Raw genomic sequence first — 25,163 nt, forward strand, 5'->3', positions numbered from 1 at the left:
TTTTCTTTGTTGACGTTGATCAACAAACTTTGGTTTCCACTGCAATAATTCTGCAAAGATCAACGGGGCAACGAGATTGAATGCTGTTTAATGAGGTGCCTCTTAAGGAGCTTTCCGACTGTCATTGCAAAATGTGCATATTTTGGGCCACTGCCTTGGTTTAAGTTCATCAGACTTCAGGGGGATGTTAGTGTTCTGTGCTTCCATGATGAATTCAAACAGTGCAAATGAAATATAGAAAAACTACTTAATAATTACATTTAGTTTTTCTCATTTTCCTCGATGTTTTTCATTGTTGTGAATATAAAAAGCAGAAAAGCAGATAGACGTTTGTGGTCAACAAACCTATGGCCTTAGTTAAGCAGGCATACAGTTAGTTAGGCATACAGAAATACAAATTTCATTTCTTTTCTAATTCTTAGCCGGAAGCAAGTCACACAATGTTAATCTATGTCAAGACTTAACCTGAGGAGGCACAGTGTCAAATAAAAACAAAGAACAGAACAACATTAAGCTGTCGCATTCAGACTACTATCAAATCATACATCTCGAAGAGAAAAATCTGAAAAAAAAACCCAACAAAAAAAACACAGTCACCCTGAAGCTACCATCACATTGAAAAAAACAAAACAATCAGAAGTTCATTTTCAGTTCACCATGGTAACTGAAAATCTGCAACCTGCTCACAAAGAAACACCCATACTTAAATAGTCTGCTTCATGGCACATAAAGATCTCCCAAAATATAAATATGACTGCTGGCATGAAAAACAAAACAGAAAGGAGGTTCTTTATACGACAAATCTGCACCGTTCTCGTTTTCACTGATTATGCCCTGTCTGGTGTGTTTCATGATGATTTAAGGTTGCTGACTCTTGACCAGCCAGAGTTTATTATTTGTGTTCACAACACAAATATTACAGCCTGGGAAGATAGTGACAGTATGTCAAATTCATAAAACTGTATACACAGAAAATTAATCTACAAAAATTAAGCTAGGTAAATATTTCACAACGGTAAACATGTTTTCTTATTCCTTTTAACCTCTTTTCTGTTTGTTAAAAACATGTTTTTTTTTTTTTTAACAGTGCTATTTTTCAATGCTTATAGTTTCATCCCAACAGCATTTGGTCCTTGCAGGACATTTCAAGTCAGCGAGAGATGGACTTCATTTCACTTGAGCAGAAACAATTTAGCCCTTCACTTTAAATGTCATCTCAACTGAGCAAGAATCCAGCCTGCTTTCTTCATTCCTGAATGCTTGCACACCTTTCAAGTTAAAATAGAGAAACACCCTGCACCTAAACTCTTCACAGCGATGTAGCTGGAAGATTAAAACGCTTTCTTTAAGAGGGCTATTAGATCTACTAGACGATGTACTTAAGGAATGTGTTCTTCTGCTGTTTCTAAGTGACTCTTGTTTTACTCAGTGACTTATGAATGTGAATCTGGGGGCGAAAAATGAAGCATCCATTAATACACAAATATGCAGAGAAACTAAGAGGCTGATCTGCTTTTACTGAGGAGTTTCTTGCTGCACAAATTATCATATTAATAAGAAAAGCTAATTTTCCTTCGCGCTTTAAGATCCTGAGTTCATGCCTGAGTTCATATTAATACATTACATGCAATAGCCGAAACAATTACTATGTTGACATAGGATTATCTGCAAATGAATGCACTGATTAACTTAATTATTAACCACATTAACATAAGTGCTTATCTTTCATATTACGAGGAAGGGGTTCTATTAGGCAGCTTGAGAGCCTCCTGGGGCTCACAGCAGCTGATTACTGTCGCCTCCCAGAAAGAGACGGTCCTGGGTTTGAACCCAAACAGGGCTGAGCTGTGGACGCAGTTATTTCTACTGACCTGCAAGAAAGTCATTTTCAAGTTTTAACAACAAAGCATGCACTTCATATTTCTGCAGATCAATTTTAAATGCATGCAAAACAGTTCTTAGATTGTTGTGTTTCCTTTTCTAAGCTCTGGCTGGTTTTCATTCATGTCAATACAGTTTACAATGTAATTGGCACATGGAGGAATCTGCATAAATTGCCTCGTAATGATAATTTATCTTCTGCACCAAAATAAGCAGTCGTATTTCATGACTGTCACAATAGGATGAAAATCATTTTTACTCTAAAGTGTGAAAATGTTTCTGCCCGAAACACAGATTGTCTGTAGGCTGTACATCGAGAACTACTAGTTTGGTTCATCTTTAAAATACAGTAATGCTGGGGTATAAAACTATGACTGACAGCTCTTTTGACAATTTCCCCTCCCGCCGCACTGTTTGGACTGGATTAGCAGAGAAGATGAGGAACGGGGAGCAAAGACACAACAATACGAGTCTATAACGATGAGTGTCTGCTTCAAAATAACACAAGAATCTATTCTGTTCTGGACTCTATTCACCTGATGGGTCCTTACCATTGTATTAGTGAGCAAGTTTAGGCTCCTGTGCAACTCAAATAGCATCAACAGCACAATATTTCATTAGTAAATCCTGTGCATCTCTCACTATGACTGAACAAAATGTCTGTCTCATTTCTCAATTCAATTTCCATAGTATTGCATCATTACCAGTCGAAGTGAAAAGTCTCCCCTCCATAACGATACGTACATTGACCTAATGTGCGTTAAGGTCAACACAGCTTAAACCTATTTCAAGAGTTTGTTTATATCATCACTGAGAAATGCGCTGACACCAGTGGGGGAAACTGGAGTTGTTTCTGAAAGCAGCACAATGTTAATCCTGGATTGAGGGTATATGTGATTTGTAGTGAACAGGCTAAAACATGCAAACCACCGATACAGTTCTTAAAGGCTTTGGCCTGGGGACTTGAGTGATTGGTGGCTGCCCATTGCTCCTAAACAGCGTGAATGGTGAAAATGCAGAACATAAATGTTCCTCTGGGGGTTTAATCAAGCATAACTTAACTTTGGAGGCAGTTGGCTGAATTTTAACATCAGAAAACAAAGGCCCAGAGCCCTCATGCCGTACTGTTTATAATTAAAGCACAGACCCATGCCAATCTCCATTACAGCCTTGTTTACTGTCATTCCTCAGCAGCTTGTTTCTGCCACAGTGGTGTCATTCTGCATGCAGAAGCCCCAAGACCCTTTCATCACCCCCACCAGTCAGAAATAAAATATGAACATGAGCCTTGGCTCAGTTGGACCACAATTAAAGCTAATTACAGTCCAAATGGTATTGAGTCTGTATATTTTAGCATGTATTTAAACCTTGTGACTCACCACTTTGCAATAAACTGACAGACTTGTCAGCAACATTCCTGAACACATCAGGATACTGGATGTATATGACTTATCCTGAACCACCTGCAAAAATGTTCAAAATGTTAGAAGCTTAAACTGATCTTTTTATCAGTCAATAAAAGACTTCTTTAATTACGTTGGGCCTTTTCACCGTGACTTTTATTCATCTTTTAACAAATTGGCACACTGTTTTTGCTATGTCACAAAATTACACAGTTATTACACGTACAGTCAGAAGTATTTGGCATGTTTGATATGTCTTTAAAAGAAGGTAAGCATGTGAAACATTGGACTGTACATTGTCTCTCAACTAGATCTAAAAAGGTAAAAACTCAGAACTTACTCAGAAAATATTCACAAACACTTTTTTTTTTAAAGATTTTTGGTAACATTTGTAGTGAGGGTTGTGAATGATCATTAATATTATCATGACTTCATGTTGAAAAGAAGAGCTCAACTACAGATTAACTCTATGTCTCATATCATTTTTTTGAGAAAGAGCAATTCAACTATCCTTCTGAGTTATAAATGATGATCATGTCTTTTTCAAAGGGAAAGATTTCTGCTTTCATCATTATAATCATTTCTTCACTCACTCTATCAGGTCTGATGAGAAAGTAAGTTAGGAAATGTGTGTATAAAAAACTGAAAGTATGAATTAGATCAAATATTGAACTCCATTACAATTGTTAAGTTGATCATTGTTCAAAGTTCTATTCACACAAAACACAAAACTCTGCATGTGTGAACGCAAACAGACACTTTTTTGAAACCGACTTCATCCTGTTTTTTTCCTGTCGGTTAAATCTCCACAGGAAGTCATAGTGAGCCGATGTGTGAAAGCAGCAGGTTATATTTTCGTGAGCGAGCGAGGACGTTTATACCCTGCAAAGTGCAGGTGTGAAAGGGGCTCAAATCCCAGCAGGTCTCCACTTTATTTAAACGGCAACAAACACGATGAAGTCACGAAATCATGACTAACACTTGGCCATGACTCTTGGAATTCATCAGAACACGAGCTGTGAGAAGTGACTGCTTTTTCCTTTGTTCCCAATAACTGACAACAAGAAAAATGTGTAAACATAACTTAAACCGTTTTCACATGCACGCCGAATAATAACTAGATAGTTACTGGACGACTGCTCTGGAGATTCTCCCGACCATAAAAAAAAAACAATACAGAAGTAGCTGAAGAAGCAACAGAGTCTGCTATACTGCCAATATTTGCCTTTATAGAGTATCAATGTGCAATCCGAAAGAAAGACAACATCAACAAAAGAACGAAGAGCAACAAACTGCTGAACAGAAAACATAATGCAGACGTTTAATTAGGTGCATGGTGATGGTCGCGGTCGACTACCACTCCTATTGGCTGGAGGTGAACTCTCCGAATATCCTGCAGTGTTCTCACATCAGCCCAATCGGACCTGCTGCAAAACAAATACTCGAGGTCTGGCAGGAGAAACTGTGGGTGAAGTTGGAGTGAAAAGTGTAGCTGTTTGTGTTCATATAAGTAGTTTTTCCAGGCGCTTTCTGATCATATAAAAACAGTAAAATAATCCATTATGACTGAGGTTCTCTAACATGAGATAATGTTGATCCATGTTCATGCCTCAGGATTGAATTCTTACTTTGCCATTCAAGAAGTATATAAGATAATGATCATTCATGTGCCCTCACTCAGTGTTACCATATTTTATTAATGGATGAATGTTTTTTTCCCACTCCTTTACTCATCCAAAATAATAAAAGCCATGTTTAATGTAAACTGTTACTTTACATAGTTTACAAATATAAACAAACTTATAGAAATGTGAAGATACATGTAAACTCACATTCAGTCATTAAGGCCAGAGCGCACTGGATGCTGATATTGACCCTTGATGCTGTATTATTAGATGCTTTATGAATAACTGCAGATGAGATATTTGATGGAGCAGCATGACAGATGCTGCACTGTGCCAACATGACGGCTTATGTTTATCTAACATGTTTATTTATCAGCCTTTCTCCGCTCCATCTCCGTTTTGGTTCAAATACTTTTGGATACCGACGAGTTGTGTGGGCAGACTTTTATTTCAAATATTCTCTCCAAATAAGTAATTTTCTTGGCACCTTCTAAGCTTGCAGTCACACTTCAGAGCTCTTCACCTCACACCTTCCTTTAATGTAACTCTTAACAAGACTGAGGTTAAAAAAACCTACATGATGTCATATTTCCCCTGGCTGAGTAACACTCACTCAGTACAAGTTTAATAACCTTACGACATCTATTGAAGTCCAACTCTGACTTCTAAACATCAAACTCAGGTTTGAAGTGGTGATGGACCTGCATTTTGCAAAAGTGTAGCCCACACGCTTCCAGTGCGTTTCTGCCTTTTTACTGTTGGCCCTTATCAAAAGTTCAATTTTCATTTCAGAAAATCCTCATGTAAACAAGTCCAGCTGAGGGGCTGAAAAGGATTGGCCCGCATGGCCTCTTCAATCGATATCTAAAGGTTTTGAATGTTATATTTAAAGACGTATTTTTTGAGGGAAATGTTTTTAGATAGGACAGCCAAAGAGAGACAGGAAGTGTGGGGAGGAGAGAGTGGGGAATGACATGCAGCAAAGGGCCAAGGTCGGATTCAAACATAGCTGCTGTGACGAGATCTACTGTTTAGCCTCTAAGTCTATCCTGGCTCTCCGACGCCCCTTGATTGCTATTATTATATATTATATGCCTTCTCAAGCCCCCCATCATCGTGTCAATGCTGTTCTTACAAAACGTTTTGGTCAATCTGCCAATGGCTACTAAACTGAATAAATGAATTGGCCAAAATGTTTTTAATCCAACATTTTCGACTGAACCGGCGTCTTTAAAGTGAATGTGTGATCTTCATCGTGACAACAGTTAAAAGCAGGAGGATACGATGAAGCCATCCTCGTCATTGTCTCTTAAATTAGTTTATTATGAGTGTCAGTGTTGTGATGCACCTGAACCCAGATGTGTTTAGAGAACTGTTAAAAAACAAACAATTCTTTTTGAATGTCTGTCGAAATACATACAGGTAATATAATAAATCTAACATCCTTGCAGAGCTTAGATTGCTTGTTTCTTCCAAACTTAACCTCCACAAAAAAAACATTCCCATACTTCCTTTTACCTCCCTGCAGCTGGGTAATTTCACACGAAAATGATCCATAAGAGAAAAAATCATTAACATCAGCAGAAGCTATTTGAAGCAGAGAGAATGGCTCAATGTGCTGCTCAATGATCAGAGCAGCCAGCAGGCTTTACAGCCTCCTGTGTCCATCCCTATCTCCACATACCGCTCTCACAACATCTGAAGCACATGATGGGTAAAAGGAGCACTAAAAAAACACCTCCTAAGGAAAAAAAAAAGTGAGAGGGTATGACAGCAGTAAATTGGCTATTTCCTCCCCTGAGCCTCACTCCAGACCTTCCCTGCATGCCGAGCAATTTGAGTTGTGCTGTAATTGCTCGTGTTGCTTTTCTCTGCTCGTCATTTCTACAATAGAATTTGATCTCATTACGTCCGCCCGAGGTTGAATTGTCAGCCACTCACCCACAGTAGTAATAATACCAAGTGGCGTGTGAACAAAAGAAGCAGAGCGAAGTGACTTTTACCCTCTTTCTAGAGCACAAAGTGAGGAGAAGCAAAGGATGAAAAGGCATAAGAGGATACATAATGTCATTTTTTTGGGACTAATTACTTTTTAAAAAGTGTTTTTTTTTTTCTGATGATACAAAGAGGTTTAAGTGTGAAGCAGTTTCTTATTAGCTTGTTGTAAATGGGATTATCCTCCTCAACCATAGTACGAAGCGGGGAGGGAGGGAGGAAGAGCCGAAGGGGCAATGGAGAAACGGATGTGACATGAGTCATGAAATAGAAATCAAAAGCCGTGCTCGGGGTCTGGTTGCAGCGGAGCAGCCTGGTTAGGGTTTTTTTGGAGTGTGTATAGAGGATGTGGCCTTGGGCGATGAGCTTCTTGTTAAAAGAGGGGATGCACTTTGAGTGTGAAGCAGGCTCTAGATAGAGCATTTGCCCAGACAGCACTTCTAAATTCACCCATGCACTCATATATCTGCTCACGTTGTTGGCTTCCTTTCATAGGAGCGGACTGGAGCAAAGACGCGGCACATACTGCAGGAGTACTGATATCTTTAAGCTCTTGAGGAGGCAGTGATAGCAGAAACAGAATAGGAAAGTAAAAGTCTGGATGTTTGAAAAATGAAAAAAGTGAGGGAAAAGAAATCAAGCATTTCTCCCTTGCAAATGTCCTCTGTGTTGCATTATGTGTGTGGAGATGGGAAAAATCAGACGGATGCTTCAGTAGCTCCAGCAGTCCAGCATGAGTGTAGGCAGCAGCAGTAAAGGGAACACAGGTACTGCTCGGCTGGCTGCTCCCCGTGTACTTCCTCTGGCCTCCGATTCGATGTTCGAGTCCTTCTCTGAGTACGGCGGGATGACATTGAATTCCTCGCTTCCTTCCTCGTCCCGCTCCTCTTGCTCGCTGTCCTCCATCTAAAAAAGCAAGGAAAGATTGATTCTTCCAATTAAGAGAAGTGTTGGAGCGTGGAGGAGAGTTCTGGATTCAGACTTCAAGAGAAAGACGACATCAGTACAGAATTTAAATCCACATGTAAAAATATCTTAAAGCTGAAGATAAAACAACCAAAGGAATGGAAACGTTAAGAGTCTAAAACAGCCTGAAGTATGTTTCCCTGCAAAGTAAATTTATAATAACTGGGCAAAAATGTCTCTGTTGACAAAAATTCAAAAATCAAATAAAGACATTTTCATAATACATCAAATAGAAGTGACATTTGCTGTCTTATTTGTCTCCCCCCTTATTGTACTTAGCAATGTATAACACAGGAAGCACTAAACAGTCACATGTACAGAGATGGAGGTGAAAGATAATGTATTGTTTTACTCATCTGTGCATAGATTTCACCTTCATTTGTTTCTTATAAAAAGTGTCCTCAAGAACGAAAATATTCAAAATGTGCAAACAATCGTTGGACACAAATCTAAAGACTCAATGCAAGCTAACATCCCTGAATATTACATTCTACCAAGTAGAAAATGTATATCAAATAATATCTGCTACTGTACATTTTCAACGAGCTCTCGTGAGGAGGATTTTGTCTCTTACATAATTGAGTACTCAGTATTGAGTACATATCACATAGAGATAGGGACAGGGAAATATGTCTAAAAACGTTATCACAATAAATGTTTTTTTTTCTTTTTTTTAAATTGCTCCTGAGTGACATTTGAAGAAACCAGGTGATAAATTGGGGTTTAATTATTCTTAATTGTCTGAAAATGACAAACTCTACTTGAACAGAGGAACATTTCACATTCAAAAGCACAACAATGGCAAATGTTGAGAAAAGTTACATCTCAAACATAAATTACCCTTTTATTACCCAGGTCAATGTGTGTAGAAAAAGACTTTCTGTAGCATGTATTGTGTCTGACAACTTCTCTGTGGTCTCTGTCTTTAGGCATTAGCTTTAACAACATAGGATCAAATCAGTCTTCAAGGAACATCAAATAGAGACATACTCATTTAGGTCTGTTTGAAAACCAGCTCAAAAGTCCTGACATAAGCTTCATGTATCATTACAACAATTATAATTTTATATTGTATGGTAAATATAATGTGTTGTTTGCCTGAAGTCAACATGCAAACAGGTCAGCTGCTTAGCATCATGCTACCATCATTGAGCAGTAGGTCAGGAGTCTCCTTCGCTAAATGTTGTGTTACAGCTTGCTGCAGTGATGTAGTGATGTACCCCTGGATGTGTCAGTATGGTGACATCACATGAGTCAGATTGCATTGCAGCTTAACAGCAAAAATAATTAGGAACCAAAGATGCAATATTTTTTATATAGATATTTGTGTATCTAAATTTTCAACATGCTGTCTATGTGTATTCTGTGCGCTACACGACTGTGGAAGAAGAGGAAATATAACGTAAAGAAGATTAAAATAATGAGAAATCGAGGATATTGAGCAGTTGGAGGTGCATACATGAATATTAACAGTAAGGTTTGAGTCTAATGCAGCAAACACCTTCAGTTAATCCTCAGCCATAATGACAGGAAGTGAAGGAGGAGGGAGCCCAAATCACTGCTCCTTTTCCTCCAAACCCTGCTGATATGGAGGTGTAACAACATGATGTATGCTCAACCTCTTCTTCTGTTCAACTCTACACGAGCATATGGCGAGATAGTTAAAAGGAAGAAGGGTGTGCTTACACTGTTGAATTCAGGGAGAGTGTTAACACTGACGTGGACCCTCTCTTGGTAGACGTGCGGGGAGGGCTCAGAAGCGGGCGCGGGAGTGTTTTTTTCCACAGGAGGAGGTGCAGAGATTCCCATGGAGCTGATTGCATTGCCTGAAACAGAATCAGCAGGGGGCATCTTCATTAGATTCACATCGTTATTCATCCTGGAGGTATGACCAAAATAATATCAGTGATTTTTAGAAACATTGTGCACCAACTCGGTACATACTATTCAGGATGAAGCAGAAAAGGAGATTTATGAAAGTCTAGAAATAGAAATATTGTTTAGTGAGCTGGTCCAATACTTTGATCCAGACTGAAATATTTACACATATTGGACAGAAGTCAATCAAATGTCCTAAACATTCATATAGTCTGGACAACCCAGGCTCAATTGTTTTCAATTTGAGATTGCTATCTGAGTGTTTATCTCGCACCATCATGGAGACAAAAGATAATTTGACATTTATTTTTAACTGCCTTAAATTCATATATTTAGCCCTTAATGAAAATATTGTATTCATTATGTTTTACTGGCTCAAACATGTGTTTTAATCGTTGTAAGTAGTGTACTTGTTGGTCTACACTGACACACTGATTTCAGTGAAAACTACATGACTGGCCATAGTTAGTTTTGTCTTTGATGCTCTCCTCGCCCGCTGCTTTCGCAACAACTCAACATGAAGCCATTCGACAATCATCAGATTTAGAAAGGACTCGCTGCCTCGGGAGGTGGAAATCACTTTCTTACTTTGTTAGCATTCACTCTTTCAGAAGACAACATTGTGGTTCACCCTCCTCAATCATCAATAACAAGCCATTTAATAATTCAGTATTATTGTACTTTATAATATAAGAGCAGCGTGTCCAGATCAATTATGTTATTTCACAGCTGCAAAGGAAACAATTCCTCTGTCATTATCTTCACAACGAGGGAATTGGTAGATGTGGTAGATGAGACATTGATCGTTACAAGATTGAGTTGCAACAATAATTTAATGTTCATGCTAAAAAACAATAATAAAATGTATTGAAGAGTGTTTCAAAGCCACAAACAGGGATAACACTCGTCTCAATTACAGGCTAAATCAAAGGAATAGCAGCAAACAAAGGTCATGAGATGTGGGATGAGATAAACACAGTAAAAGGTTCACTGAGCTCACCACTTATAGTAGTTGTGTATAGTCATGAATATTGACCTCTCTGGTTGAGTTTATTGTTTAGTTTGACAAAATATGCATTATCTCCATTAAAGAGAGGACGTTCATCGCACCAGATTTAGCTGATGAGCTATAGATGTCCCTCTTCTGTCCCTTGCAGCGTTGCACAAAGCGTTACTGACGTCTAAAAATCATCCTCTGTCCATAGAAAACTCTGCTGCGTACTGTTACGGCTGTATGTTTCCCTGTACTGTTCATCCCTTCCCCCTTTCTGTTTCCTGCCCAGGTGTAGCCACTGATCGAACAACGAGGCACACCTGGGCTCAGAGCTTAAAAGGCCAGCGCTGGCATCAGGGAGGAGGAGCGGGGACTGATGTGCCGCCCAGCCAGGCATTGTGCGTATTGTTGGGTTTTATTACATTAGTGGTAAGTTGATCTTTGTTATCATTATGTTTGTTTAATCGTGATAAATCCCATTAGTTTGGCTTTGGTAAGGTGTTTAGACTGCTGTCAGCCCCATATCGCCGCTTGAATTCTGTCCATAGAAAACGCTGCTGCATATTAAATCAAGCGATCTCAGGAGATGCTTTTATTTAAATTGTTGTTTCTCAGACATATAAAAAAAATATTATAAAATGTTTCAGTAAATTAAATATATATATATATATATATATATATATTTCCACTGCAGATCAAAATCAACAGGCTGTACAATCCAGTCTGAACATCCAGGTTACAAGTTTTAGCTTTCATGATTTCAAATGTTTAATTTTCCTCGTGTTACTAACACTGCATTTATCATGTATTTCGATATACATACTGTGTATATAAGTTTGAAGTTTTATTGACATTGGAGACATGCAGGTAATCAAACGACATGTTACTCACGCAGACAGATGTTGTTGCTGAACATGTGCAGGATACGCTGACAGCCCTGCCATTCATTCCCGCTGCCCTCACACGTGCACCACTGGGACACTTCTGTGCTGCTGTTGCTCACATAGTTGGGAGTCATGATGGTCCCTGGTTACAGGAGAAAAAAAGACAGAAGTTGTATTGCGGATGCAAATTTTAAAAACCTCCTCCTTAGTAATATTTGCCCTGGGCAGATGATTCTCATTTTCAGCACACACCTCTTTGGAATATGTCCTGAGGATCACTGTCACCAGTTTTCAAACTCTGGTTATTGATAATTACAGGAAGACCAAATTACTCGAGGAAAAAAAATACACTCTAGGAAAAGAGAACATGTTATTACTTGTAACCTTTGTAGCACTGATAAAAGTGCAATTTTTTATTTTCTGGGCTTTAGCTTTTTATCTAGACATGATGGAGCAGGAAGCCCGGGAGCGAGAGTGGTGTATGACATAAGAGAAAAGGACTCAAACCCTGGCTGCCTGCTTGGAGGACTACAGTTTATGTACATGGGACTCGACTTCACTGTTAGGCCATCTGAGCCAGGTTTTGTATAATGATTCGTACTAGATTCCCAGAGCAGCAACTTCTGGCAGCTGACCATGTTTGAGCCTAAAAGAAACGTGTTTAAGCTACATATCAACCGTCCTTTAAGCAGCTCTCTGTTTTTCTTTCAGGCTATTCCCTTCTTCAGCTTCTTTTACCTCTTTAATTTCTCTCTCTCCATCTCACCTATGAGTCCAGTGTATGCCTTCAGGCACATGGCTCTACTCTCTCGCATACAGCCAGAGGCAGACAGAGCGGAGGGCTGGCAGTTGTGTTGGAAATCAGCAAATCGGGATCTGAAATGCACACCAACGTGCAAACACAACACAACACAACACACACACACACACACACACACACACACACACACACACACACACACACACACACACACACACACACACATAGGGACAAAGAGAAACAGAAGAGAAAACTGTTTTCACATGGTAGCACAGAGAAGCAGAGAGTGCATTTTTAACTGTTTTGACAATTTCATTTTGGGATTCAAGTTGAGCCCAAACAAAACAACAGAATCAAAACACACTGTTGTTTTCACAGAGTGCAAAAACATGAAACAGAAATCAATAGCTCTCCACTAGTATGAAAAAAAAGTAACATTGAAACCATGAGTTATTTTAGTAAAAACCACATGAAATTTTATAAGCGCTACAACACACCAACTTTTTCTTAGAGACCTGATTAAAAACATTCCCGTCCTTGGTATAAGACACACTGAAGGCCCGCTGACAGCCCCAAAGAAAATTTCTAAGCAGTTTATCATGTGTGTCGTCATCAGTATACATGGTGAGTGCTGACAGACATTAACAAGGTGAGAATGTAAGTCTAACATTGTCACCGTTCTATCGTCATGAACACACTAACTAAACAGCTTGTCACACAGAGCTGAATAAGTCCTTTCATAAATAATCAATTCAACATCTTTGACTGAAACTAAAGACGTGAACATGTTGTTTTTCCGATGCCTTTCAGAGGGAACATATGGTGTCCACGTGTGTGAAATAGAAAAATGTAGTTTCTGCTGAGGTTAGCGCTGCTCTCCTTATTTAAATCTATCTCCAACACTATAGCACGGAGGAAGTGGTTCTCAGTTTTCGAATTAGTAGTCGTCGCCTCTTATCTATAATAACCTCTGAAACATTTTCACACTGTGTCGACTTTAATTAATACATACATCATTCTTACATATTTGGTAAAAATCTGCAGTGTCACTAAATCCTTCATACTGATGTGTAATCATTTTGCATTTTTGATCATGTTTTTTTACGTCAACGTTAAAATCATGTAGCTTTCTTTCCAATCTTTGACCCTGATGCACAGCTGCGTCTTTAAGCATGTGAGTGCTGCTGAACATCAGTCAGTGGAAAAACAAAAAACCAGAGTACATCAATTTAGGTTTCAAACACAAGCTGTGTCTCTTCTCGGCTGTAATGGTCCACATTGCTAACATGCTAACGTGTCGAGGTGGGAAATCACTAAAACCTCTTTGAGGCTCTTTGTAGATAAGACAGATCTAACTCTTTTTCTTTAAATGCTGACATCACTGTTTAAATGGGCTGATCCAACTTGTTCAGGAAGCAAATACATCAACAAAACACAGAAACACTAGGATTGCATCCCTGAGGTGCCAGACAAACTTCGCAGTAAGTATAAAAATATATCATAAAACAAACCATACTTGAGAACAAAAAATACACAGCATCAATAAACTATGTAAGATTTATGTAAAAATCAAGATTCTTCTCTTCTAAAATGTAAAATCGATTCATAACTTCCAAAAAACTAATTTTTTTAATACATGTTTTTATTTCAGCTCTTTAACTCAGTAGAATGCCAAATGTAGCAACAAGAAATTCAGCCATTCTCACAGATGACTGGAGTAGATCTTGAAGTATGTACTATTTCATAAATAGACTTTGAATCCATAAATCAATGAATCCAGAATCAAATTGGATCGAAAATCGATTCTAAATTCAAATTGTGACCCCAAGAATCGAATCGACTCGTGAGACACCCAAAGGTTCCCAGCCCTACTAAAGTGTGTGTATAAACTGAGAACATCAGAAAATAAAAATGAAAAATACAGCTGAATTATTTAATAATAATTTTGATCAACAGATTCAGTGTCTAATTTAATATTTATTTGGTGTCTTAAACTTTCAGGAAGTCACTTCATGTACAAAGACCTTTCATCCCAACATGTACCTTACCTACACAGCTCGTCTCTGGAACAGTAGTTCTGCAGGCTCAGGCAGTTAGGTTTGCCAACTTTATCCTCCCCTCTCACGTTCTCCTCATAGGAGCAGGACGGAACGATGGTTTTCCTGCGGCGCTCCCCACACAGAGTGTCAGAGCAGGGACAGAAGAGCAGAGCAAAGCTGTACTCCTCTGGCACGCGCTCGAGGAAACGCCGCAGGGCTCGGTGGCATTTCTGGCGGTTACAGCTGTTGTCAGACACTGTTGCTCGCTTGGTACAGGCTACGACATATTCTGACCGCAGGGAGCCACATTTCTCATACAAGCCGCAGTCCTGGGCTGCTTTCAGACACTGGTTTTGTCCGTCCACAGAAAGAGTGGAAGCTGGAGAAGGTCAGGAAGAAGAGTGAGATCATAGAAGAAGGAAAACATAATGAGAAACGAGGATTTGAATACTTAAACTCTAAAGTATTTGTGTTGAGGGAAGTACCTGCCATGATGGAGGCCATACGCGACATCTCAATGTTTCGTACCAGATTTAACTGCAGTTCTTCGTATGGAGACACCTCATACTCCTCATACGCTAAAAGAAAGATAAAGAGTCTTATAACATGGATTATGGAGTGGAGTCCTCCTCCACACATCTGCACAGCTGCCAGTGCTTGAACCCACCTGCAAACCTCACTGTCCAGTACACCCTGAGGCAGTGTTCCTCCCTGCGAGAGCCACGCTGGCACTTGCAGATTTGAAGCGGGCGGTAATGTTGCAGGGAGTTCTGGGCCTCCAGGCACTCCAGGCGGGCATCGGCACCGAGAGGCGACACAGCCTCCTCAGCAGCACAGTACTCCAGCAGCCTGTAGAGAACCTTGCAGGACTGCACCTGGATGCAGCTCTGCTCGGCCACCAGACAGTCCAAGGACGCAGAAACTGGCACACCACCTGAAAGACAGCAGGAAGCTTGTGGTGGGGAAAGCTGCTTTGTCAACATCAACACTAGATTGTGCGTTTCAGTATTGTGCACAGCAGCTAGGATTGTTGCCCCTGCATTAGATTTAGTCTTTAAGCTAATAAGGCTGTGATTAAGAGAACAGAGCGAGGTGAGTGCACCACACAGACCCTCCACTGCACTACAGGTGGCCATAAAATCCAACATGGTTACTAAAACTGGAAGCAAAGGAGTAATAGAGTAGCAACGTGGGTTAACTTCAGTATTCCTCAGAGCCTCTTTGATCATTTAACAACACGATGAGGTTATGTGATAATTGTTGTTTGAATATTTATATTTTTTAATCGTCTCACTGGGACTCCTTGTTGACTTCTCTCTTCTTTTTTGCTGTGTAGCTTTGCCTCTTCATTATTACACTCTCTCTGAGCACAGTGTCAAAGTGCCTCTACTGAAGAGAGCAGCGCGTTCATACCGTCATTTAAAAAATGCTCGAGCTGACACCTTACATCGTGGTACTGTTTGAGTCCGGTGAGTGAGCTTCATCTTCTTTACACACGTACAGTCGATGAACGGATAAATGTTTGGAAAAACAAGACGAGTAAAAACCTCAATTACTGAATCAAGTTCTTCTTCAAGTTAAAGTGACAGAACAGGCCCTGAAAGGTAGTCTGAGTTTAAAAGTAAACAACAGTTTTAAAAAGAAGTTCAGCAGCAATTCACTCCATAACAACATGGAACTGTTTACGTGTACATGTGAACATGGACAGACTAATACAAGGACATATGAGAGTAAACATAATAATAATAATTCATTTTATGAAGTGCTAGAAAACTGCAAAATATGCCAGCCATCTGAGAATTATTCCACAAAATGTTTCTTTGAAAATTTAACTGTAGAACATGTTCACAGGAGAGAAAATTAAATGAATTACATTTAATTATTTCATGAAATAAAAATTTCTTGAATAATGAGCATTACCTTTTATGACTATGTGACTTAGCCTCGGTTTTCAACGACAGAATTTTTAAGTCAGCAAAGTAACAGATTGTCACTGTCATAAATCAATGAAGGCTGTGACCTGGCTGTCAGGCTCACTTTAATGCTGCTCTCTGCACCTCTTTTGTCTTTCTGCGCTCTGTTGTATATAGTGTTGCCTCTTAAACACACACTCTTACAGATTTGAGCATCAGCTGCCAAACAGCTGAGATAACATCAATGGATGACCAAACGGGGATGAATTACACAGAGAATTTGTTAGTTTCCTGCATCAAAAAGGGAAGCCGCTCCACTCACTGCAAACTCTCAAGTCTCTTGGATCTTCCAGCACGTACTTGAACCAATAAGCAAGCATTTCTAAATCAATCTGTTTCCATGTGACGACGACAACATTTAGCTGAAAGGTTCAACGTCACACTTCTTGATTTTACTCCTCGAGCATGTGTTCAGTTATCTTGTCACACTGGTATACATTCAAAGCATGGCTTTCTCTAAAGTTCTATTCATCAATCATATGACCTTTGCATTTAAAAATGTTGGTATCAAAGAAAAAACAGGATAAAATAAATAAATAAATATACAGTTTTTACTCTGTAAAAGGACGCATGGGACAAAACTGTTGGCAGCAGGGTTCTTTCCCCTTTGAACAAGCTTTCCACCAAAGCCAGACACCACTGTCTCCACGAGTAATCCTGCAGACAAAACCAATTTATTCAAACTCTTCTCTCTTTTTCCCCTTCACAAAAAAAAAACAATACATATTTTTTTCCAATTTAGCTTTCAGACAAAGACTCACCCTGACATCACAGACAGCGACTCACTGTGAGAACGTTTTGTCCCCCTGAAGTTTCAGACAAAGACTTTTCATCTGCAAACATATCCCCTACCTACAAAACATGCTGCTTGAAGATATTGCAGACTTACATCAGCTTTGCATGTATTTAAAAGATTTAAATCCCATTGGTTTACAAAAGTGTCTGAAAGTGTTTCGATGTGCTTATCAGCAGCCACATTTCCTCTAAAAGTCAGTCATGTCGCTCCATGCTCATTAAGCATTAAGAGTGTTTTGATTGTTAGCGTTTCTGTCTAGAATGACTCAAAGTTAAACTATGAATCAATTCTTAATAATGATTTTTGCTCCGTGAAAAACACAATTCAGGAAGGCCGATGACAGCCTAGGGGAAACGAGAAAAAAACAGAACAGCCTCTTCATAAAAATTCATTCTGATGGAGCATTTCAGGAAATTAATTTCCTCAAATGTGACACATAATTGTGCCCACAAATTACATTTTGAACACAATGAATCCAGGGCAAGAAAATAGCTGGAGTAGGCAATATGCACACACTTTTGTTTAACACTTTATCGCATTAATTTGCTATATCCTGCCTGTTTATAACTGCACAAAAGTAAAAGAGTGGCAAGCATTTAAAATATGCTGGAGAGTACTTAATATTCATGCTCTATGGTCACCAAATATTAGAACTTATTAGATCCTCAAATGCACATGGAAACATACATTGCATAAGCTCATATACAAACACGCACGCCAACACTGCAGGGTGCGATCGGTCACACACGTCGATTAAGCTCCCGCTGTCCGGTGGCACAAAGCGCTGCTGCAATCCAATTCGGCTGCTGCATGTTTTGCAATCTTAGACGCCACATGAGTTCCCAGTCTCACTTTGGCTTTAGACATATCATAAACACAGGCTCAACGCCATCGCCGCCGCAGGAGACCTGCCACAGCCGCTGCAGAGAGTCCACAGGGGGAAGTGAGACAAACAAAAAAAACATGCAGGTAGGTAACACACGTGGGTTGAGTCATGGTCTCATTTGGATAAGGTCACCTATACATGACAAAGTATCAGATCTTTAGACAGTCTAAACAGGTTTAATCTGGTGTTTGTTTATCATTCCTTTTCAGATTTGCTCCCTCAGGCTTTGAAAGAAGAGAGACAATCAGCAAATGTAGTTTCTGAGAAAGAGACAGATGGTGAGTGAACTGGTTTAAATGTCTCTCCCATATCTCTTAGCGGGTGTGACAGACTGCCATGTATGCAGATTGTGGGGCAGTAGTGTGACTGTGGTGTGTTGGGGGAGTTTTGACAGAAGGGTCTCATTTACAGGAAGTCACAGGCTCGAGGAGGAAACTGGAGCGAGGTGACAAGATGGAGTTGAAGGGAGACCATGCACAGGACGGCCACTACTTGTTACTACTCATTCACGTCATGTGCAGTCAAATAGATCAGAGTGCATATGTGCACATTATTGTTTAACAATAAAAGCCTGCTGCGGCCCTTATATTACATAATCAACTACTGTATTTTCTGAACTGAACAGATCTATAAAGAGCAACTTATAAAAAGAAAAAGATGCTGATTAGAATCATAGTCTGTATAAAAATGGACGTGGTCTCTGTGACGTCGACTGGTTTCTGAAGAAGTGTTCTGAAGCTTTCCGAGAGCCGTCGCCATATTCAAAACACTGACTCCAACTAACTGCTGGCTAATGGAGAAGCAGGCGATGAAGTGGAGAGGCATTAAGCCTCACCTGTCAGTGAATCATCATCTGATCATGATTGTGTATGAACAACTTTTAAAAGAATTCAAATGGATCAGTTATATAACAGACCGTAGGAGACTGTGTTGAAAACATGAGTCATGAGTGAGAGTGAACACGCAGCAGAATAAAAGAGTACATGTTTGCAGGTCACAATAATAATTATTCTTCCAAAATGTTGTTTTTCCAATTTATTTAAGCTTCTACATTTAAATGAATATATTTCCAATATAGACTAAGCGGATGTCAAATGAATGGAAAGTCTTTTTTTGACATTCTTAACTGTTGTTGATCATGTCCAAGGCTGTAATTAAACCAAACAAAAAGTGACTCATCATCTTGCTCAAAAGGTTCAAATGGATGGAAGTGTGAGAAGGACTGCAGCATGTTTATGAGAGATCTCTGTGCTGTAATGTTCCTTTAAAGTAAAGTAGACTTGTTTAGACTGAATCCTAGTGTCCTTTGGATCATTCTTGCTGTCTGTTCGCCTCCTGTATGTGTGACCACAGGACTTTCCTAAAGAAGCTGCTTCATCAGAGATGATTCAGGTTTGTGTGCCCTCATTGACACTTCATTTCTGCTGAGCTCCTACTTTTGCACTTTCCACCAATCGGCTCACTGTCTTCTCGTGTTCAACTTTACTTTTACATTAATCATATGCTAGAAAGTTTGCACAAATGCTCATTGTTATATAAGAAATGAGAGGCAGCACCCGAGGCTTTCTGCTTCTAGAGCTCATTTTAAAGAAAACAGAATAAGTTCTGTTTAAGTCTTTAAAATGGAAATATTTTAATAATATTTTCACACAAACTGTAAATATTTATTCAGCAAAACAGCTTTCAAATACCATAGCGGTCAACTTCAATGTTTCTCCATTTTTCATGCAGCAGAGCTCATCTTCTTCTTTATTTTTATTTCTCTATTCTCTCTACTGAGTCCATCTTACCTTGGACTGCTTCTCATGTTGCCCTCCCTTCTTCCCAAGCCCTCCATGATGCTGCACCTGCCAGATTTCAGTATATTCTTCAAACTCTCAGCCTCCAATTTGGAACAAATCAATCGTAAATCTTCCCTCACTGCAGGTGTCCACATTCTCCCTCCAGCGGCTCCTGCTGCTTTCAGCAGACCTCACAAAAAGCAGCATTTCATCCAACTGTAGACAGGGAGACCTTTTGTTAGCTTCTTGCTAACATCTTATTGAAGGCAGAGTTTCACACAACATGTCAAACACTGTTTCTGAGGAAGCCCTGAGCTGCATCCATGCACACCATTTACTCAGAGCTTGACCTGTTTATCTTGTATGCGTTGAGTTGCATAAACACTAAACTAACATACCTCATGAGGGTGGGCAACGGCTGCAAGGCATATCCTGGTTCGGCCGATTCGAGTGACCAGCCTATTGTTTTGTTTAATAGATTACAAAATGATCCCGTTATCACAAGAACACCAGCGTTGTTATCCCAAGACAATGAAAAACAAGTTCCCATCTTAAGAAAACAACTGAAATAAACTTATCACAGGAATGTAGAGTGACTTAAATGTATAAATATCTCTCTGCTTTGGGTTTCTGTAGCTTTTTGCATGCATGGACACACAACATCTTTACCTTAATTTTGGGGGAAAAAAACAGGACAGACTCTCGTTGTGACTGAGGCTTTGAAAGATGCAGCAGAGTGACATTTAGTGACACTGTACAGTATTACTTATTCTGCACACTTGCAACTCAAGGTGAGATGATTCTCTTTACTTGGGCACACGATACATACAGTTTAAAATAAAGGGTGCAGTATTTGACCCAATTCCACTCAGGATGTCAGGTAGAGCTTGAGGAAGGTAAAATCTGCTAAAGACGCTTGGTATTTATTTGCCTTTACAGAATGATCCAGGAGGTTTTTTTAAGGGCCCAAATACAAACAGACAACTCTCAGTAAGAATCCTGATTTAATCTTGTGGCTCAACAGTTGCAGTGTATCTAGTTTAATGGGCTGTACTGCTGTGATTGTGCAGCCACATCACGCAGGCTGTACTCCTCTTTACTCCAGGTAAAATACATACTTGCATCAGGTAGAGTCAGAGTGAGCAGAACTGAGTGAATTTTTCAGGATTCTGCCTCCTGCTGCTACTGAATTATGACAAGCTAAATAATTTCTTGGCCAGACAGCAAGACACAAATCGTTTGATTCCATCAAGCTGTTGGTTTCTGCAAATGACAATCAAGAATACCAAAACACATATTCAACATTTAATGGGTCACTTAGTCATTCAGGGTTCCCACATTTTAAGGTTAAAGCTGTGAGAATTTTAATTAAATGATTTAAGTAAAACTTCAAATATGTGGGAAAAAATTGCATATTCAGAAACTGTGTTTTATGTTTCTTATCTTAGTCATGTCCATTGGGCACTTTGCCAATTTAATCTTTGTGTGCTGTCGCCCTAAACGAAACAGAATTTCAGGCACGGAGTACATTAAAAGACAATGCCTCAGCAGAAACAGGAGGAAAAAGAAGAGTCCCCAGCACAGTGGGAGAGATAAAGGAGCAGAGGATTGGCTAAACCTGTGAGCAAGGGGTGAGGAACTCAAACCTCTACACAAAGTGTCAAACAGCCCCAGCATGTGGATATCAGTCCAGCTAACACCTGTGTTCAGCCAGAAAATGAGCTCTATCACTCTCATGATGACCGTGTTATGGCTCAATCATGTCCACCAAATGAAGCACCAGAAATAGACACACTCAATCACCAGCTCGAGTCTGTGCTGAGACTTCAATATTCCACAGAGGCCTTGCAGCTAGGGGTCAAAGTCGGGTTTAATGTCATTCAAAAGCAGACATATCTTTGGAGGTCTTTATTTTGTGCAAACAAACATTAAAAAGGAAAACATTTGTAAGCATCGACATATGAAACGCAAAGGTGGATTAAAAAACAAAAGGTGAGGGCTCATGGAAGAAGCCCAACCAAGATTAAAATGTAAACATCTGCAATCTTTTTTTCAAATGCAGATAAAGATGCCAATGCATTGTTTATTAGATTAATTTGGATAAAGGTGCAAAAAAAATGTATGTAGAAGTGGTGGAGTGTATCTCTATTAAGTCAAATACTGAGTTTTGATAGGTTGTTGTATGTTTTTCAGTGTACGTGGTTTATCATTCTATTTTGCAAAGCATCAAGGCCCTAAGCGTGGGAATTGGTGTTTGTTCAAAGGGCAGTCATAAAGTCTGTAATCCATACAGACAGGTGCAATTCTCCTCTTTCATTTTGGATGTTTCAATCCCGCCAACATTACAGCTTCTGTTGGCCCTGAGCTCTGTGGAGCATCACGGTGACGGACATTTTGGAACGGCTGTTCTTTACCTCTTAAGCTCCCTCTGCCATTGTTTAAGGCCAGATTTATAACAAGGTTAAAATAACAGAGTATGACGTGGAGTACAGTTGTGAGAGGCTATTTATACTATACAATACCTCCAGAGCTAAACAGGGAATGTGTATAGACTCTGGGGGAAAAAAAACACTTACATGTGGGACAAAAACACAATAGTGACAGAAACCTAAATATGCCTGACATCGTCGTCCTGGCTCATGTGATATAAACATTCATTCCCTGAAGCCAAATATCCATAATTGAATTAATTAATAAGGCGCTCGCTATGCCAGATTGATTCATCACCTGACTACTTCCTGACTCTTCAACATGGCGCTGTGGTGAACAGAACTTAATTGAGCAAAAAACAAATTCATTGAGTGATAAATGAACTGGTTTTATCTAGACTCAAAGTGCCTTTACACTGCAGGTCACACCTACCCGTTCACACATCGATGGCAGAGGTCTCTGTGTAAAGTGTCCACCAGAGGTGAAGTATTCCCGTTTATACAAATTAATACGCTGCTGAAGCAGTGGGAGCAACTCGGAGTTAAGTTAAAGATAAAACAACAAGAAGTTAGCGGGATCATGTCGGACAGCAGGAAAACAAGTCAGGAAATGAAGCATGATAAGAGGAGAAATTGACACCATTTTGCGATGAATAAATACAGGAGTCCTGCAGTTAATCTTTCAGGAGACATCGTGAGGATCGTGTTGTGTCGTATCGTGAGTTACCCTGCCATCTCTACTGAACAGTCTTGTGGAAACAGCTCTCCAACATATTGGGCCAAAATCAGAGGAACGTGTGAGGGATTTTTCAACTCAACATGACGACAGTTTGTCTATCACCTGCAGTGACTCAGAGGAGTATTAAAATGACGTTAGCAAACTGCTTTTTTTGTGTGTGATTCCAACAAAGTGTCTGACGGTGTGGGGGTTCAACACAGAGGATGATAAACTGTGTGTCTGAAAGGTTTGACTTTCACAAGACAGCATTCATCATTTTATGATACTAACCTCTAATGGAAAGCCTCACCTGACATTATCGGAGTCCCTGGATGCAGAGAAGCCAGCGGCTCCTCTGCTGCTGAAATAATCCGGACAATTATAGTATTTGCATGTTTTTCTGCAACATGGAGCAGAGAGGGGAGCGTTACGTTCTGTGTTAACAATAGATTATCAAAATAATGGAAGTTACTGCTCTGTAATGACCCATCATTCTAATAACCTGAGATCAACGCTCTCACTCAGCCACATTTGCATTTATTACTTATTATCACTCATTTGGAACAGCTTGTGCGTGTATGTGTTTGTGTGTGTGTGTTTGTTTGAGTGTGTGTGTGTGTGTGTGTGTGTGTTGGGGGAGGGGGGAATCCACATTCATCTATCCGTTAAGTCAAATATCAATACAAAGTGATAATATGTTTGCCAAAAAGCTCTGAAATGTGCTCTCATATAAATCTTCTTCTTGCACAGCATATTTGAAATATTTATATTTATGGACGACAAGGCCAGAGTTCTTCATGTTTGGGAGGAACATCGTTTCGTTTAACTTTTTTATGTGTGATATTTACACAATCTGGGACAGCGTGATCAATAATTGTGGAGATGAATGGCTTCTGAATTTGGAAGGTGTCCAAGGCCAAAATAAATCAAAAAATGTCAACCTGTGATGATCTCATCCACGTGTAAAATATAGTTGTAATGCATACATTATTGATAAAATGCTCTAATGGATCTGTTTAATGGTATATTTTTAAAGTTTGACTCAGACCTAGAATAGTAGAACCATTTATAAATACCCCTCATTTCAGACCAAACTCTTCCTTCCCCTAGTCTTTTCCACTTCCCCTTCTCTTTTTAAATAAAGACACCAGCAGGTTATAGTCTAAACTATGTACCAAAAACAAACAAAGGTGTTAGCAATCTTCAGGATTTAAATACACAAAATAATCATTATCAGAAAATAGATCCAATAAATCCAATGTCTGCTCTGGTGGCTTCAATCTGTAATGTACCTTTAAAAAGATGTGGAATACATTCATTCATTATCAAGTTTTCAAGAGGAACCCATAGGCTATGCAAGCCCCCCACACGCAGATTTAACGGAGGTGTTTCATCAAAAATACACAAAACATAAGAAATGTTGATCTTACCATGAGAGAAGATGTTGAGCAGGAGTCCAATGATCATCATCCTGTCTGCTGACATTGGAGAGTTGGACACTGGGAAACTCACACCCGGCTCTCTGCGGCTCACTGACCCGTCTCCTTGTGCCACATCCAGCCTCCTGTTCCTCTGCTGCTGCTGCTCTTGCGCGGACTGAGGCAGTTCGGATGGTGTTAGTTCACAAAGTTGGTCAAACTGAACCGCGCGTACACCTGGAGCGATTCAAGCTCTCGCGATTCTTGTTGTCCCATTTAATTGGCGTAATCCTGTTGTAAAATGTATCTCTAATAATCTAATAAACACGTATCCAAAAAGTTTCTCTGCACCAGTCATTTCCAGTCATTCACACTACAGACTCCGTGTGTCGCAGCTCCACAGTTGTCCACAAGGAGTGAGGACCAGCGCGCAGAGACTGCATGGCGCATCTCTTTTGAAGGCGCCACCTGATTGGCCGATGTTAAACGTGAATGTGCCGATGATTTGTTGTAATGTTTCCAGTTGGGGAACAGAAACAGCTACGAATATTCAAGAAATGTTTGGACAACGCCAGGTGTTATATTTAAGACTTGGTTTAAGAGTCAATATGTTTGGTTGGTTGTCATCAATTAATAATCATTCACTCATTCCCTGAACAGAGCTTTTAGTTGTTTTAAATACTCTATATTTTGAATGCAAATCCCAACAGTAATGGCTTTGACCTTCACACTGACAT

General features: G+C 39.6%; 1 protein-coding gene across 1 annotated transcript; it reads right to left on the reverse strand.

Annotated features, from left to right (window-relative positions):
* Positions 1 to 4,805: 4,805 nt before the first annotated feature.
* Positions 4,806 to 24,847, reverse strand: LOC306831922 (GDNF family receptor alpha-4-like). The gene is made up of 8 exons (XM_079356220.1): positions 24,439 to 24,847; positions 15,093 to 15,359; positions 14,911 to 15,003; positions 14,435 to 14,804; positions 12,393 to 12,502; positions 11,634 to 11,768; positions 9,557 to 9,696; positions 4,806 to 7,810 (listed from the first exon to the last, which is right to left on the reverse strand). The coding sequence occupies exons 1-8, from the start codon at positions 24,491 to 24,493 to the stop codon at positions 7,616 to 7,618; spliced, it is 1,365 nt and encodes a 454-aa protein (XP_079212346.1). The 5' UTR covers positions 24,494 to 24,847; the 3' UTR covers positions 4,806 to 7,615.
* Between the last annotated feature and the right edge of the window lie 316 nt (positions 24,848 to 25,163).

Source organism: Symphodus melops, assembly GCF_947650265.1.
Source record: "Symphodus melops genome assembly, chromosome: 11".
NCBI classification, from domain to species: Eukaryota; Metazoa; Chordata; class Actinopteri; order Labriformes; family Labridae; genus Symphodus; species Symphodus melops.